At 34.6% G+C, this 18,632-nt stretch overlaps 1 protein-coding gene across 7 annotated transcripts in view; it reads right to left on the bottom strand.

Moving 5' to 3' along the window:
• VPS13B (vacuolar protein sorting 13 homolog B) overlaps positions 1–18,632 on the bottom strand; it is a 762,523-nt gene that overhangs the window by 355,222 nt on the left and 388,669 nt on the right. For all 7 annotated transcript variants that reach the window (XR_006606124.1, XM_045077980.1, XM_004768902.3 and 4 more), the window contains exon 25: positions 13,418–13,621. Coding sequence is in view for 6 of the 7 variants with exons in the window: in XM_045077980.1 (XP_044933915.1) it covers positions 13,418–13,621 (204 nt within the window). In the remaining variant the exon portion in view is untranslated. The remainder of the gene's footprint in view (positions 1–13,417; positions 13,622–18,632) is intronic.

The following is an 18,632-nucleotide window of genomic DNA, read 5'->3' as shown; positions in this document are numbered from 1 at the left end:
TAGTTATTTGAGAAAGAGGGAGCATGTGCATGAACAGGGGAGGGGTAGAAGGAAAAGAAGAGAGAGAATCTTCAAGCAGATTCCCTACTGAGCCCAATCCTGAGCTTGATTCCATGACCCTAAGATCTTTTTTTTTAATATTTTAAAAAAATTTTTTATAAACATATAATATATTTTTATCCCCAGGGGTACAGGTCTGTGAATTGCCAGGTTTACAAACTTCACAGCACTCTCCATAGCACATACCCTCCCCAATGTCCATAACCTCACCCCCCTTCTCCCAACCCCCCTCCCCCCAGCAACCCTCAGTTTGTTTTGTGAGATTAAGAGTCACTTATGGTTTGTCTCCCTCCCAATCCCATCTTGTTTCATTTATTCTTCTCCTACTCCCTTAACCCCCCCATGTTGCGTCTCCACTTACTCATATCAGGGAGATCATATGATAGTTGTCTTTCTCTGATTGACTTATTTCACTAAGCGTGATACCCTCTAGACCCTAAGATCTTGACCTAAGCCAAAACCAAGAGATAGCTGCCTAGCTGAAGTTGACTAAGCCAAGCACAGGTACTCCAAACTAAACTTACTTTCTAAAGGGTTGTTTGAAATAATATCTTGACATAGCTTACTGCTTAATATTATTGTACCATAATAAGTAAAAAACTGACAAAAGTTTTGCTATAGCAGTTAATGTCAAACAACTTCTCAGTCCAATATTCACTTCTGTTTTTCAATAAATATCTCAACAGATATAACTGACATGTAACATTGTAATAGTTTCAGGTGTACAAGATCATTATTTGTATATACTGTGAATGATCACAATAAGTCTTGTTAACATCCATCACCATGCATAGTAACAAGTTATTTTTCTCTTGTGATGAGAACTTTTAAGACCTACTCTCTCACCGACTTTCAAACACAGAATAGAGTATTATTAACTCTATAGTCCCTGCTGTACATTATATCCCCAGGACTTATTTTATAACTGGTAGTTTTTGGCTTTTGGCCACACGTAACTATTTTTCCTATTAGTCACTTTAAATTTAACTGAAAATAAATGTTTTAAATAATTACTGCAGACTAACAAATGAAGCACCTCATGTAAGATTTTTTTTTTAATTTAAATTCTCATTAGTTACCATACAGTGTAATATAAGTTTCAGGTGTACAACAGAGTGATTCAGCCCTTTGCTGAGCAACACCATTTGCTTGTCACAAATCCCCGTCATCTCCTGCACCCATCCCTTCACCCACCTCCACCCTGCTAACCACCACTGTGTTCTCTCTCATGAAGGGTCTGTTCCTCGGTTTGCCTCCCTCTCTTTTCCCCCTCTTTGTTCCTTTGTCTTGTTTCCTAAATTCCACATATGAGTGAAATCATCTTTCTCTGACTGACTTATTTCACTTAGCATAATACTCTCCAGCTCTATCCATATTGTTGCAAATGGCAAGATTTTATTCTTTTCCATGGCTGAGTAATACTTGTGTGTGTGTGTGTGTGTCTCATATTTTCTTTAAGCTAGGCTGCATAAAGCTATTTTAATCCCTGAATCAATGAAGAATAGAAGTCAAATTCTGCCATGAACCAAAGCTTCCAACATGAGAGGTTAATCTGTCAATTTTTACTTTTGGTTGAGTTGTAAATCAATATTCTAACATGGACTCAGTATTTTATATTTTTTGCTGCATACTAAAATTTTTGTCCCCCTTCTGTATAATACAGAATTGTCTCTAGGAAACAGAATCCATTATGCACTAAATTTCCTGGTCCACCTGTCTATTATGCGTGTATACATATCCATGCCCTAATTCAAATATTTTAAAATTCTTCTAAGGATAAAGAATGTTATCTTAAATATTTAAAATTTTGTAAAAGGCTGAACATACATTAGGCCAAGTATCCAATTTAAGAGATTAGAAAAAAACAGGAGCACCTGGGTGGCTCAGTTGATTAAGTGTCTAACTCTTAATTTCAGCTCAGGTCATGATCTCAGGGTTATGGGATGGAGTCCCGCGTTGGCCTCTGTGCTGGGTGTGGAGCCTGCTTAAGATTCTCTCTCCCCCTCTGCCCTTCCCCATCTCTCTCTAAATTAGAAAAAGGAAAAAAAAGAAAAAAAAAAAACCTACAGGATAAAACAGGAAAAAATGCATTTTTTTAAAAATTTACTATTTCAAGAGAGAGTATGTGGAGGGGCAACGGAAGAGGGGGAAAGAGTGAGAGAATCTCTAGCAGACTCCCTGCTGAGCAGAGAGCCCAATATGGGGCTCAATGATTTTATACTGCCAGAATGTTTAAAAGAAACTTCTCATTACAAAATTAGCAGTAAAGGGTTTTCAGGCTAGTAACCTGGATTCCCTCAAGGATGCAAACACACAAAATCCTTTTGTGGGAAGAAGGCTTCAACCATAATATAAAAGTCTCATAGATAAAGTTACACTATGAAACACTCCCAATACAAGGTTACATAACACATAAGGAAACAATCTATTATGAATAAAAGTTAAAAAGACAACAAACAAAAGATTAGACTCTCAAAATATTCAGACAACAGATCTGATTAAAAAAAATACTTCTGTTTAAAACAACAATAGGAAAAAAAATAAAAAGCTCATTATATAGCTTTATGAATTTATATAAAAATATATTTACAGTGACTTAGTAAATTATATACATGCCCTGTACTATAATAAATCAGATTTAACTTAGTCATAATGAGTTGACATTTCCAATTCATGTAACATCCACATATTCAATAGCAATGTGTTTGAAACCTGCTGTGCGCCAAGCACTGTACTGATCACTTAACTTAGGGTTATCCTCTGATAGAAAGATAACAGGGAATGGATGGTAGTAGAGAGTTTTTATTTCACACCTAGTATAGTGCTGAAATAATATAATCATTATTTGACATCTTTACCTCTGAATCAATGGAAGCCTTTCAGTCTAAATCATTTTACTCTACCTTATTAAAAACTTAACACATATTTCAGATAAAAAACAGCATAAAAAGCACATATAACATAGAAACAGAAAAAGCAAAAAAGCATCAATTTTTCACTATGTCTTTTGCTATTTGTACAAAATTTATTAGATCTAAAACAAAGTTCCCTTCACACAAAATTACTGGCAAAAGAGAAAATTATGTCCATCTTGAAAATATTATCTAATATTTAAAACTTTAAGTGGAATATTTATTTAATATATTACTGGAAGTCCTAGTCAGAGCAATTAGGGAAGATGAAGAAATAATGGGCACCCAAAATGGAAAGGAAGAAATAAAATTATCTTTGTTCACAAAAAACATGAGCTTCTATGTAGAAAACCCTGAAGATTACACACACACACACACACGCACACACAAAGTTTAGAATTAATAAATTCAGCAAAATGTGTTTCTATATACTAACAGTGAACAATCAGTAAAGGAAATTAAAAATACAATCCCATTTAAACTGAATCAAAAAGAATAAAATACTGGGGCACCTGGGTAGCTCAGTCAGGTGAAAGTCTGACTCTTGCTTTCCACTCAGGTCATGATCTTTTTTTTTTTTTTTTTTTTAATTTTATTTTTTTTTTTTAATTTTTTATTTTTTATAAACATATATTTTTATCCCCAGGGGTACAGGTCTGTGAATCACCAGGTTTACACACTTCACAGCACTCACCAAAGCACATACCCTCCCCAATGTCCATAATCCCACCCCCTTCTCCCAAACCCCCTCCCCCCGGCAACCCTCAGTTTGTTTTGTGAGATTAAGAGTCACTTATGGTTTGTCTCCCTCCCAATCCCATCTTGTTTCATTTATTCTTCTTCTACCCACTTAAGCCTCCATGTTGCATCACCACTTCCTCATATCAGGGAGATCATATGATAGTTGTCTTTCTCTGCTTGACTTATTTCGCTAAGCATGATACGCTCTAGTTCCATCCATGTTGTTGCAAATGGCAAGATTTCATTTCTTTTGATGGCTGCATAGTATTCCATTGTGTATATATACCACATCTTCTTGATCCATTCATCTGTTGATGGACATCTAGGTTCTTTCCATAGTTTGGCTATTGTGGACATTGCTGCTATAAACATTCGGGTGCATGTGTCCCTTTGGATCACTACATTTGTATCTTTAGGGTAAATACCCAATAGTGCAATTGCTGGGTCATAGGGCAGTTCTATTTTCAACATTTTGAGGAACCTCCATGCTGTTTTCCAGAGTGGCTGCACCAGCTTGCATTCCCACCAACAGTGTAGGAGGGTTCCCCTTTCTCCGCATCCCCGCCAGCATCTGTCATTTCCTGACTTGTTGATTTTAGCCATTCTGACTGGTGTGAGGTGATATCTCATTGTGGTTTTGATTTGTATTTCCCTGATGCCGAGTGATATGGAGCACTTTTTCATGTGTCTGTTCGCCATCTGGATGTCTTCTTTGCAGAAATGTCTGTTCATGTCCTCTGCCCATTTCTTGATTGGATTATTTGTTCTTTGGGTGTTGAGTTTGCTAAGTTCTTTATAGATTCTGGACACTAGTCCTTTATCTGATATGTCGTTTGCAAATATCTTCTCCCATTCTGTCAGTTGTCTTTTGATTTTGTTAACTGTTTCCTTTGCTGTGCAAAAGCTTTTGATCTTGATGAAATCCCAGTAGTTCATTTTTTCCCTTGCTTCCCTTGCCTTTTGTGTTGTTCCTAGGAAGATGTAGCTGCGGCAGAGGTCGAAGAGGTTGCTGCCCGTGTTCTCCTCAAGGATTTTGATGGATTCTTTTCGCACATTGAGGTCCTTCATCCATTTTGAGTCTATTTTTGTGTGTGGTGTAAGGAAATGGTCCAATTTCATTTTTCTGCATGTGGCTGTCCAATTTTCCCAGCACCATTTATTGAAAAGGCTGTCTTTTTTCCATTGGACATTCTTTCCTGCTTTGTCGAAGATTAGTTGACCATAGATTTGAGGGTCTATTTCTGGGCTCTCTATTCTGTTCCATTGATCTATGTGTCTGTTTTTGTGCCAGTACCATGCTGTCTTGATGATGACAGCTTTGTAGTAGAGCTTGAAGTCCGGAATTGTGATGCCACCAACGTTGGCTTTCTTTTTCAATATCCCTTTGGCTATTCGAGGTCTTTTCTGGTTCCATATAAATTTTAGAATTATTTGTTCCATTTCTTTGAAAAAGATGGATGGTACTTTGATAGGAATTGCATTAAATGTGTAGATTGCTTTAGGTAGCATAGACATTTTCACAATATTTATTCTTCCAATCCAGGAGCATGGAACATTTTTCCATTTCTTTGTGTCTTCCTCAATTTCTTTCATGAGTACTTTATAGTTTTCTGAGTATAGATTCTGTGTCTCTTTGGTTAGGTTTATTCCTAGGTATCTTATGGTTTTGGATGTAATTGTAAATGGGATTGACTCCTTAATATCTCTTTCAAACAAAAGCCCAGGGCCAGACGGCTTCCCGGGGGAATTCTACCAAACATTTAAAGAAGAACTAATTCCTATTCTCCTGAAACTGTTCCAAAAAATAGAAATGGAAGGAAAACTTCCAAACTCATTTTATGAGGCCAGCATCACCTTGATCCCAAAACCAGACAAGGATCCCACCAAAAAAGAGAGCTATAGACCGATATCCTTGATGAACACAGATGCGAAAATACTCAACAAAATACTAGCCAATAGGATTCAACAGTACATTAAAAAGATTATTCACCACGACCAAGTGGGATTTATTCCAGGGCTGCAAGGTTGGTTCAACATCCGCAAATCAGTCAATGTGATACAACACATCAATAAAAGAAAGAACAAGAACCATATGATACTCTCAATAGATGCTGAAAAAGCATTTGACAAAGTACAACATCCCTTCCTGATCAAAACTCTTCAAAGTGTAGGGATAGAGGGCACATACCTGAATATCATCAAAGCCATCTATGAAAAACCCACCGCAAATATCATTCTCAATGGAGAAAAACTGAAAGCTTTTCCGCTAAGGTCAGGAACACGGCAGGGATGTCCATTATCACCACTGCTATTCAACATCGTACTAGAGGTCCTAGCCTCAGCAATCAGACAACAAAAGGAAATTAAAGGCATCCAAATCGGCAAAGAAGAAGTCAAATTATCACTCTTCGCAGATGATATGATACTATATGTGGAAAACCCAAAAGACTCCACTCCAAAACTGCTGGAACTTATACAGGAATTCAGTAAAGTGTCAGGATATAAAATCAATGCACAGAAATCAGTTGCATTTCTCTACACCAACAGCAAGACAGAAGAAAGAGGTCATGATCTTAATGTTGTAAAATCAAGACCTGCATTGAGCTCCATGCTAAGCATAGAGCCTGCTGAAGAATCTCTCTCTCCCTCTCTAAATAAATAAATAAATAGAACAAAATACTTAGGAATAAACTTAACCAAGGAGGTTTAACTCTTGTATGCTGAAAACTATAAAATACTGCGAAAGAAATGAAAAAAATATGCACATAAATGGAAAGATGTTCCATGTTCATGGATTGGAAAGCTTAAATGTTAAGATGGGGAGTTATTATTTAATGGGTATACAATTTCAGTTGATGAAATGTATGGATGATGGTGATGGTTGCACAACAGTGCCACAGAATGGTACATTTAAAATTGTTAAAATGGTAATTTTTACGTGTATTTTACAATAAAATGTAATTTTATTGGTGTAATTTACACTAAAAAATTGACATAGAAAAGTTAAGTGGGACATAAAATCATAATTAACAATATGTCAATATTTAACAATAGTTGACAATAACAATAGTGAAATTGAGGAAATAACCTAGAAAGAAAATAGAGGCTTATGAATGTGAAAAAAGGGGAAAGACCAAAAACCAAAACAAAACAAAAAGTGGTTCAAAGACATGGAAAGAGAAAAAGTTCTAGAAAGAGAGACTAAAGATAATGTAGAAGAATTTTCTCAAGTGATATTGTCCAGGAACATTCCAGAACTGAAAAAATATATACCACAAAACCACAAGTGCTGAGTGGGATAAATAATACATCTATACTTAGTGGCCAATTTACTAAAAAAAGAAAGATTTATCAAATGCACTGTGTCCCATAATTCATATGACAGTATACATTATAGACTTGGGTAGAAATGCAGAAATTTTCATTTCAGGTTTGCTACTTATTCTCTCTCTGACCTCAAGCAAATTACTTAACCTCTGTAGCCACAGATTTTTTAGTCTAAAAGGGAAATGATAATATTACCCACCTCATAACATTGGTTTGAGAATTAAAAGAAATACTGCTTGCAATGTGCACAATAGCCAAGCTAGGAAAGAACCTAGATTTCCATCAACAGATGAACAGATAAAGAAGATGTGGTACATATATACAATATAATACTATGCAGCCATCAAAAGAAATAAAATCTTGCCATTTGCAATGATGTGGATGGAACCAGAGGGTATCATGCTGAATGAAAAAAGTCAATCAGAGAAAAACAATTATCATATGATCTCTATGACAGGAGGAATTTGAGAGGCAGGGTGGAGAGTCATGGGGGGTAGGAGGGAAAAAAATGAAACAAGATGGGATTGGGAGGGACACAAACCATAAGAGACTCTAAATCTCACAAAACAAACTGAGGGTTGTTGGGGGAAGCGGGGTAAGGATCGGGTGGCTGCGTGATGGACATTGAGGAGGGTATGTGCTTTGGTGAGTACTATAAAATGTGTTAGCCTGATGATTCACAAACATGTGCTCCTGGAGCAAATAATACATTATATATTAATTAAATAAAAAAAAAAAAGAAATACTGCTAGTAAAATACTTAGTTTAGTGGGTACTCCAAAATATAAAGCTAGTGTAAATCTCCTCCATAAAATTTTTGCATTAGGTCCTGAGGTCAGCCATATTTCTATATATAAATTATGCAATGGCAACATTTTCAGTTTAATCAAGGGTATGCTTTTTATGCGCCTAGCTCTTATAAAGATGAGGACAATACTGGGACGTACTCAGAACTAAGCAGTCAAGTAATCAGTCAAATAACCCATGAAACTTGACAACAGATTTTCTAAAACCTGTTTTGGATTAAATAACTATGTCATTATGATTTAACTTTTAATTTTCTCCTTGGCCCTGACTGTATGAAGAAGAGTGTATCACAACAATTAAAGCATATATCACAATTGTCCTATGCTTCTATAATACTACTATTTTGAAATAATGGGAGAGCAAGGTAGAAAATAATTATAAAACAATCTCAATGTAACAATTTTATTTAAATCTAACAACAACTAGTTATGGGACAATAACAAAAATATTAAAAGTAAACTCAGAGCTTCCTGATTACTGTGTGGAAACACAATGGGATGTGTCACAACTATGCTGAGACATAGATCCCTTGACTTTCAGAATCATCAGACAGGATCTGAGGTAAATGGAACTTCCAGTGACTTAGAAATTTTTCTGATAACTTCATACACAAATATCATTTTCTATATATTCAATGGCATGAAAAAGGTAGGGAAGCACTGCTCTAACTAACCACACAATTTATACTTAAATCTGTATAAAGAGACTTCTGTTGCTTACATGACAGTATTGTTCATAAAATGTCTTCTTAGAATCAAAAGATTATTAGGATGATAACTACCAAAAGGAGCAAAGGGATGCTAAGAGCTTTCCAGGAATGCCATGTCCAAATAGGAAGAAAGGTTTTTAAAATGGATTAACACAAAATATATGTGTACACTCTACTCATTGTCCTTCCTAACCCCATTTATTAAGTAGCTTCTCCAGTGAGAGAACAAAGTTTATTTCATTTAGTAAGTAATATACAGGCACATTCATCAAAATTATAAAAAATTTAAAAAATGGAATTCAAGGGATCATGGTAACATACCTAACATACTAGAACTCAAAAGTAAAGTAACGAAAATTACAAAGACCATTACACACAATTCTAGCTGCATAATAAACAAAGAAAAATCAGAAAATGAAAACTTGGACACAAATTTTGAATTCTGGATAAATTAAACCACAGACTGAGTCATAGATGTAGCATTCATACACACAGGAGAAAACAAGGATTGTATTTTCAGATGTCATCATTTATAGGCTAATACTCTAAGGAGAAATTTAAACTCAAAGGATACATAGCTAACCCTGATCTCCATCTAACAACTATTATCTTGAGAGCATGGAGGGAAGTTAAATATTTAATATTTAATACACAGACACCTTTTACTTGTAAAGTTAGATTCAGCCCTAATACTGGTTATCATATCATAACAGTCTTCACAAATATCTTCCTGCCATGTATGGAAATAAAGCAGCTAAATTATTTTAAGATATTTCTCAGAGAACAAGTTTCACAAGTAATTGTATGTTTCAAAACCATATCAGACTACTCACCTCTTTTCTTGACCACACTATGTAAACAAGAGAAGATGGTACATTCTGAAAATATTTGCTACTTTTTCTTCCATAAGTCTGTGTTACCATCTGTAAGCTGCTTTACATGGTCTTCCTCCAATAAATAAATCTTCTGCAGTAAGATTCTTTCATTTACACATCATCTTCACACAGGTCAGATTAAATTCATAGCTAATCCTTTCTTGATCAAAACTCTTCACAGTGTAAAGATAGAGGGTACATACCCCAATATCATAAAAGCCATTTATGAAAACCCATAGTGAATATCATTCTCAATGGGGAAAAACTAAGAACATTTCCCTTAAGGTCAGGAACACAGCAGGGAAGTCCACTATCACCACTGCTATTCAACACAGTACTAAAAGTCCTAGCCTCAGCAATCAGACAACAAAAAGAAATAAAAGGCATCTGAATTGGCAAAGAAGAAGTCAAACTCTCACTCTTTGTAGATGATATGGTACTTTATGGGGAAAACCCAAAATACTCTAGTCCAATACTGCTAGAACTCATTCAGGAATTCAGTAAGGTGTCAGCATATAAAATCAATGTACAGAAATCAGTTGCATTTCTATACACCAACAGCAAGACAGAAGAAAGAGAAATTAAAGAGTAATCCCATTTACGATCGCCCCCCAAACCCTACGATACCTAGGAATAAACCTAACCAAAGAGACAAAGAATCTATACTCAGAAAACTATAAAGTACTCATGAAAGAAATTGAGGAAGACACAAAGAAGTAGAAAAATGTTCCATGCTCATGGATTAGTACAACAAATATTGTGAAAATGCCTATGCTACCTAAAGCAATCTACACATTTAATGCAATCCCTATCAAAATACCATCAATTTTTTTTTTCAAAGAACTGGAACAAATAATCCTAAAATTTATATGGAACCAGAAAAGACCCCAAATAGCCAGAGGAATGTTGAAAAAGAAAACCAAAGTTGGCAGCAACACAATTCTAGACTTAAAGCTCTATTACAAAGCTGTAATCATCAAGGCAGTATGGTATTGGCACAAAAACCGACACATAGATCAATGGAACAGAATAGAGAGCTTGGAAAAGGACCCTCAACTCTATGGTCAACTAATTTTCAACAAAGCAGGAAAGAATGTCCAATGGAAAAAAGATAGCCTCTTCAACAAATGGTGTTGGGAAAATTGGATAGCCACATGCAGAAAAACGAAACTGGAAACAAACTGAGGTTGCTGGCGGTAGTGGGGGAAGGATAGGGTGGCTGGGTGATGGACACTGGGGAGGGTATGTGCTATGGTGAGTGCTGTGAATTGTGTAAGAATGATGATTCACAAGCTTGGACCTCTGAAACAAATAACACATTTTATGTTAATAAAAAAAAATCCATAGCTAACACAAAACTAATAAATCCACTAGAACATTTTCATTGTTAATGTTTATAACTCAATCAGAAAGAATTCTCAACATTCTAAATTTAAATTAATTTCAGTAATGTATGGAATTTATTTTTAAAATCAGAATTAATTTCTTTTTATGTGATTGGAAAAAAATCTCCCCTTTTTAATCTTTCCCTTTGTTAATTTTCCCATTTTGGCTAATGAAGACATTGTTCTTTTATCTTATCATATTGTAATACATTTACTAAAGCAAAATTGTTACTAATGTCGTATCATTTTTAAGATCCATCTGAAATGTCACCTTCTCTGTAAAATCCCCATAGATCCCATAGAATAAATCTGTTAATCATACTCCTACAATTACAGGCCATGTTCATCTCCATTACATCTTGTACAGGGCCATTATGTTCTTTTGAGTAGGTTATACTGTACTTTGTGTGAATGGCAGTCCCTAATGGGACCATTCCATGAGAGTGCTGTCTTTACTGGTCTTTCAGTGTTTTTTAAATGTTTCTTTCTAATAAAAAGCCACTCCCCAAAACAGGTAGTCACATTCATTTGAACATTCCTGTAAATAAAGTACTTAGCAAACAATCATTTAATGGAACACTTTCCTTTCTGCCAGGGAAATGTCTCTATTATCTAACTTCATTTATCAATTTCACTTGTACTATCCTTTGTCTAGCAATTTATCACTCCAAGCTTTGATTACTCTTCCAAAATATTCACAAAGTGTATTCTGTGCAATGTTAATATGCAGAAAAAAGTCTTTGGTTAAGCAAGTTTGGACACTACTGCATTCAATATAGTGTTGTTGTTGTTGTTTTAAACTGCAGGAGCTTTTGTATTCTAAGAACATTAGGAATCTCCAAGAAAGAACTCACCACTTTTACCCTAGAAATGATATGCCCCATTAACTTCATATGGCACAATTCTAGATTCTTGACCTATGCCTCATTTGGGTGGGTGGGGGGTGAACAAAGTAATACCTATCACTCAGGTCACTGTGTTTTTCAGAATTTTGAATGAGCAGGGTCAGAGAAGTTGCTTGTGCTGTTGTCTAATAAATCTATTCTAATACTAGAGCCTCAAAACAAGCCCATTTAAGTGAGTTTGATTGCCTTTACTGATTTGTTTGAAAAAAAAAAATTCCTTTACTTGCTTCTTATTTCAATTCTGTATTTTGCCAATTCTTTATTTCCACAGGAAATGATATCTTTATGCACAAACATAACTTCTACTTCTGTCTTTTCCAGTAGTTCTCAGTGGCGCAACTTCAGCCCCCTAGCGTGTGTTTTGGAAATGTAGTAGGATGTTGTTCTTTGACTCAATGACTGGGTGTCACTACTGGCATTTAAAGGTTTGGACTAGGGGAATCAAGAGGTTCTGTGAGAATAAGACTGTCCTGAAAAACAAAAATTATCTTAGAAAAATTTTTTTTAAAAGATTTTGTTGACTTATTCAAGAGAGACAAAGAGAATATGTGCAGGGCAGGGAGGGGACAAAGGGAGAAGGAGCAGCAGATTTCCCACCGACCATGCAGCCCAACATGGGGATCAATACCAGGACCCTGGGAACATAAGCCAAAGCAGATGCTTAACTGACTGAGTCACACGGGTGCTCCCTAGCTCATGAAAATTTATACAACTGAAAATCTTGTGTATCAACTTTGGAAATAAAATTGACCTCAGTTTTAGATCTAAACACTATTTTTTTGGCATTTTCTGCACGATTTTTTTAAAATACCAACAGTTCTAGAAACATAACTACTGAAATGAAAAGAATATTGTTTTGTTCAAATCTTTACCAGGGTTGCCACTATTTCAGAAAATGACACCACCAATAAATGATGCCACAACAGTACTACTTGTGATATTGGATATAGACCTTCACAAGTCTATCTGTATCACTCACATTCACAATAATTATATGTACCTAACTACTTCATCAGATCTTCTTCTAACATAGTTTTGTCTGAACATTTGTACGTATATTGAAATACATGTTATTATACCTTGAATTATATTCTTTAATCTTTTATATTTTAAGATATTAGATATTTTTGAAAATATGTGGATTATATTATTTTTTATTTTCATTTCAGGATAGTAAAGGGACATTATAAAATATTTGTTTTAAAAGGGCACTGGCATGTTGGCTGAAGTTAGGGTGCTAAAAATGAAAAGAAGGTTTTCTATGATTGTAAGGGAGAAGGAGAAGACTTTGGGTCTGACAGGATTAAAAACCACTAATGGAAAGATGGTAAGAACACTGTGGTTTACAAAACGGGCAGGGACAGAGGGGGCAGGGGAAAGGAGCATGAACTTCATTTTCATTCAGTTGCTAAGTTTCCATACATCTGAGGAAACATACCTTTACCGTGTCTCAGTTTTTTCCATTTCAGAGAACCCCCCACTGTCCTGAACTACCCCACTACATACTGAAAGTAATTAGAATTCTGGGACCTAAAAGGAACATTAATAAAGAGCCACTGCTACCACAGCTCTCCATGAGCCTTCAGAACCTGCCAGCTTCCACAGAAGTGAGGTCATCTTCATTCTCAATCCTGGTACAGAATTCTGCGGTATATATCACCCTTCACTGGCAACAGAATTTTTCAGAAACACTTACCTCAGTAGTAGTTCCAACCTCAGCAGATGGGCTGCATGTGCTGGTATCTGGAGGAATTGTGCCTACGCTGCTTCTCACCGGAGAACCAGGAGCCGGCCCTGCCATGGTTTCCGGATAGGCTGAGGAAGGACTGAGATTGCCTCTCCTCTGAATCTTATTCCAGACCTTATTCATGATCTCAGTTAGCTCATATAAGAGCTGCACCTGAGCAGAAGGAAAAAAGAAAAAAAGGGAAAATAAGCCTTTCAACTTCTAGTGACAATTAACTAAATTACTACATGTGAGAAAATTAAAACAAGTCTAAGGAAACAAGAATATATGGAAATAAAAATAAATAAATGGAATAAATATATGGAAATAAAAATCTGTTAATGTACCACTAATCATATTATATTGTGATCTATAAAATATTATATTATATAGTATAATTATACATATGATCATAAATATTTTATGATACTATGATTCTGATGAGATATACAGAGAAAATTCATGTAACAAGTTTATAACTTTAAGCATTTTATCATGATTTGAATTTGGAGATAAAATGAATTTACCCATAAAGTTTGCCACATATTCATACTGTGATATTTTATGAGCAACTTAGCATTTTTGTGGGAAAATCATGTTAATATGATAATAATGCTAACAAAACAGCTGATTATGGGGCAGTGGATTGCTTTTAATATATGACTAATAGAACATACACAAAGAAATGCCTCTGAAGCAGAGGTCAATATCAGAATTTCATATCAAATATATACTAGTAAATATGATTACTTAATTACCATTTTTATTTCTAAATGATTTCCACATTCCAATACTCCTTATTTTTCTGAGGGATAAAACTGAAATGGAATTTCTTGCCCAGCAAAATAAAGTGAAAAAGAATGACATAACATAGAATAGTAAAAGGAAAATGTTACATATGAAACTTTGCTATAGATAAAGAACATAAACTATCCAACCTACTATTCCCCTTGGATTTGTCATTCCAATATTCAGAGAAAAAACTGTTTAACTTGCACATTGTTTGACTAAGTTCTAAGATATTTACATAAGATTTCATAAATAAGCATTAATCATGGAATTTGTATGACAACATATTGCCATATACTGTATAAAACAAGCCCAAGGAAAAAAATGCAAACAAAATATATAAGCAAATCCACAGCTGGATACCATATTCCGTTTGCCATAAAAAAAAAAAAGTGAAATTCTCATATTTATAAGAAGTTTCAGCCCCAGGACACATCCAGATGATAAAGCTGGCTTCTTATGTGGGCAGAACAGATGCATAAAAACACTGTTGTCAACCCTTATTTGATATAAAACAGTACTTGGGTTACAGTTTTCTCTTGCTTTGTGTGTGATGAAGTCTCAAATCTCAGGTTATAGTTCTTTTTGCTTAAAAAAATATTCTAATGGCTAGAGATCTTACAAAAAACCTCTTAGAAAAATTTTAGTTCAAATTCTTTTGTCCTTCATAATCAAGACTAAGTTCCAACTAAAAAGAAAAAATTTTGTTGCTAAATATTTTGAAAAAAGATTATTTTACTTTTTCTTAAAGAATAAAAACTGACAAATAAGGAAAGCATAAACCAAAGAAAACAATTTCTAAATACTTCTAAGGGCATACAGTTTATTTATTTAAGAGAACCGATGTTTTTATTGTCACTATTTCTTATTTCTTTTAACAATTAGCCTTAAATAATTTGTATGAATGTCACTAAGTACTTGTATAGTTAATGTACCAAGCAATCATGGACATAAACTTTAAACATATTTTTATTTTCAAAGGAGAGAGCTGCTATCACAGAACTCAGACTTGCCAAATTCAAAGGTTTTAAAAACATAAAAAATTTAAAGATAAATGTTCAATTCTTATCCTCCAAGCTGTACTGAAAAGTATGCCAATTCAAGCCACAATGAGCTACCACTACCCACCAATTAAAATGGCTAACTATAAAAAGCCTAACCATACCAGTATTGGCAAAGAGGTAGAACAACTGAAACTCTCATTTACTGCTGATGGGAATGCAGAATTCAGAATACAGTTTGGTGCCTTCTGAAAAAGACATATACCTACCATATGATCCAGCCATTTCACTCTAGTGAAATGTTTCTAGTGTTTACTCTAGAAAAATGAAAGTCTATGTCCACACGAAAACGTGAACACAAATGTTCATAGCAATTTTTCTATAGTAATCTAAAACTGGAAAAAATCTCAAATGCTTACCAACAAGTAGATAAACAAAATGCAATATATCCATACAAAAGAATGGTATCTATGAGTAAAAAGAAATCAATATGGATTCATGAAAAACAAGGCTTAGTCTCAAAATAATTATGCTGAATCAAAGAAGTGAGGCAAAAAAACAAGGGCGGGGGGAGAGTTAGAGACACAGAATACAACTGTATGACTCTATTTATACAGTATCTTAGCAAATGACAATTAATCCGAGACAGAATCAGTGGTTGTCTGGAACAGGAGAAGAAGTGAAACAGAGGATAACACAGTAGCAGAAAGAAACTTTTGAAGAGGATGGATGAATGCATTATCTTGATTCTGAGAATGGTTTCATGTGCCAAATTATATAGCATTAGATAATTTAAACGTGCAGTTTATTGCATTTAAGAATATCCTAATAAAATTTTAAAAATTTCTTAAAAATGAGTGCCCCATGAGGAGGTTTTATGTATATTTCTGAAAATGACTAAATATTAACACCTTATATATAAAAAACTTACTGAATATAAAAAATGTAATATTTTACTTTTTTTTTTTATTTTTTAAAAATTAACTTTACATATACTTTTCCATTTTTTTAAAAAAGATTTTATTTATTTATTTGACAGAGAGGGATCACAAGTAGACAGAGAGGCAGGCAGAGAGAGAGAGAGGGAAGGCTCCCTGCTGAGCAGAGAGCCTGACACGGAACTCAATCCCAGGACCCTGAGATCATGACCTGAGCCGAAGGCAGCGGCTTAACCCACTGAGCCACCCAGGTGCCCTACTTTTTCATTTAATGTATAGCCAATCATAAAGGAGAGTTAATTGGACTGGAGAGGCTGAGATAATTCTCAAGGAGATACATTCCTAAAGGGCAGATGCAATTTAAGTGGAGGCAAAGCCATTCCAGGCACAAGACTAGCAAGAGCAACAGCCAAGTGCAGGAAATGATATAGGGGCATGAAAAGAAAAGTTCTATCCAGTTAGGCAGGAAGAACTTGTTTTGCAGGGTATTAGGAGAGAGACTCAGATAAAAGAGTAACCACAGATAGAAGAAAACCACGGATACACAATTTCAATGGAAACCAAGCAGGAATGGAATTTTAACAAAGGATCACTAATCCACAGTGAACACCAGAGCTCTAAGTGAATACAAACTTAAAAAGTCTAGCTCATTTGGCAAGTAGGTTATCACTAATTATTGGAGCTCAGTTTAAAAAAAAAAAAGTTCTTGCCTCCAAAAATATTTTTAAAAAGACTCTTCATATAAAGCATAACCCTTACCCAGTCTAATTTTGCTTAAAGATAAAAATGAAAATCAGGGGCTCAGAAAAATTAAGAATGAGTGAGTGGTACTAGGATACAAACCCAGTTTTGTTTAAATTCAGTGCTGTTTTCCTAGACACTAATGTCAAATTTCAGAGCCCTTCTTAAAACTGAACATAACTTACAGCAATAAAAACTATGAATAAACAGGATAAAAAGCATAAACCCATTCTTTTTCTAGTTCTACATACTCACAACCCAAAAATGTAAAGATGGCTTTAGGTTCCTAGAAATGCCTTATAAGAAAATAAAATATACCAATTTATTGGCTAATGGAAATTTTTATTATATTAAAGGGAAATTTTATATTAAAAACAGGATTCTACAGGGTCTTTTAATTTTAGAGTAAATATAATTTTTAAGATCAAAGAAACTAGTTTCTAAAGACATTAAAGAGAATTGTGTAACTTTGGTAACTGTTGAACAGTTAAGTTAAAGGGACGGGTTAATGAAAATCACCCTTAGAAAAAAAAACTCTGAATATTCAACTGGGTTAAATATTTATACTGTCTAAGGCCCTTGAACAGCAATGAGTTCTAAGAACTGACACAGTAGTTCAGTTCACCATTGTTGATATACAGACCTACAGTAACATCTAACAGGATAAAGAATTTGTTCTGGGCATGCCCTACATACAGAGCTTGCCCTTTATTTTAAAATATATAAACTACTTGAAGGTTTTGTATCTAAGCAATAATGAATCAAATTAATTAATATTCCAGTATCAAAACTTCTGGTATCATTCTAATGGGTAAACCAAAAATTGGTATTTATGAAGGAAATATTTTCTTAAAACGGAATCAAGAATCTTATGTACTGGCTATAAATCAATACTCCATAAAGCTTCTGAGAACGTATGCAAAATTTGGTGGGTATATACATTACTTTAGGAAACAGCCTCATAGCTTTTATCAGATTCTCAAAGAAGTCCATGGCACAAAAAGAACAAGAAGTACTGGCATTCACGAAAACAAAACCAAAACAAATGGATTAGTGAGAAACCACTCAAAAAAAAAAAAAGGTTATTTTGAGTCATTAATCTTAAAAATAAATGATAAATTTTAGGATGCATGTGGATGCATTTTAGGGGCCCAAGGTATTCTTTGTAAGGTAGGATATCCAGAAAATAAAAACAGACCTATAGATATATTTCAGTAAGAAAGATTAAACATTTTTGGTAAAAGAGGCCATGAAGGCAAATAACTGCATTACAAATACAGGGTTTGTATTTATAGAGCCTAAGGGAAGTTCTTCAAATTGCTAAGAAATTTAATAGAAAATGTAGGTAAATTATATAAATGATCAATTCATAAAACAAGTTCATTGGCCAATAAACATTCAAAAACTGTTCAACCTTATTCATAAACAGGAAAATACAAATTAATGTAAATAATATGAACTGTCAATTCACAAACACAATGGCCAATGAACATTTAAAAAGATGCTTGAACGTCTGGTTTCATTTCCCCTCAGCCTGAGAGACATCCTTTAAGATTTCTTTATTTTCTTTTTTTAAGATTTTTTATTTATTTGACATAGAGAGAGCAGGGGGGAGCAGGAAGAGGGAGGGAGAGGGAGGAGCGGGCTCCCCACTGAACAGGGGCTCCATCCCAGGACCCTGGGATCATGACCTGAACAGAAGGCAGCCACTTAACC

Source organism: Mustela putorius, unplaced genomic scaffold, assembly GCF_011764305.1.
Source record: "Mustela putorius furo isolate JIRA1106 unplaced genomic scaffold, ASM1176430v1.1 tig00000228_pilon_pilon_pilon, whole genome shotgun sequence".
NCBI lineage: Eukaryota > Metazoa > Chordata > Mammalia > Carnivora > Mustelidae > Mustela > Mustela putorius.
This window is presented reverse-complemented; position numbering and strand designations above follow the sequence as displayed.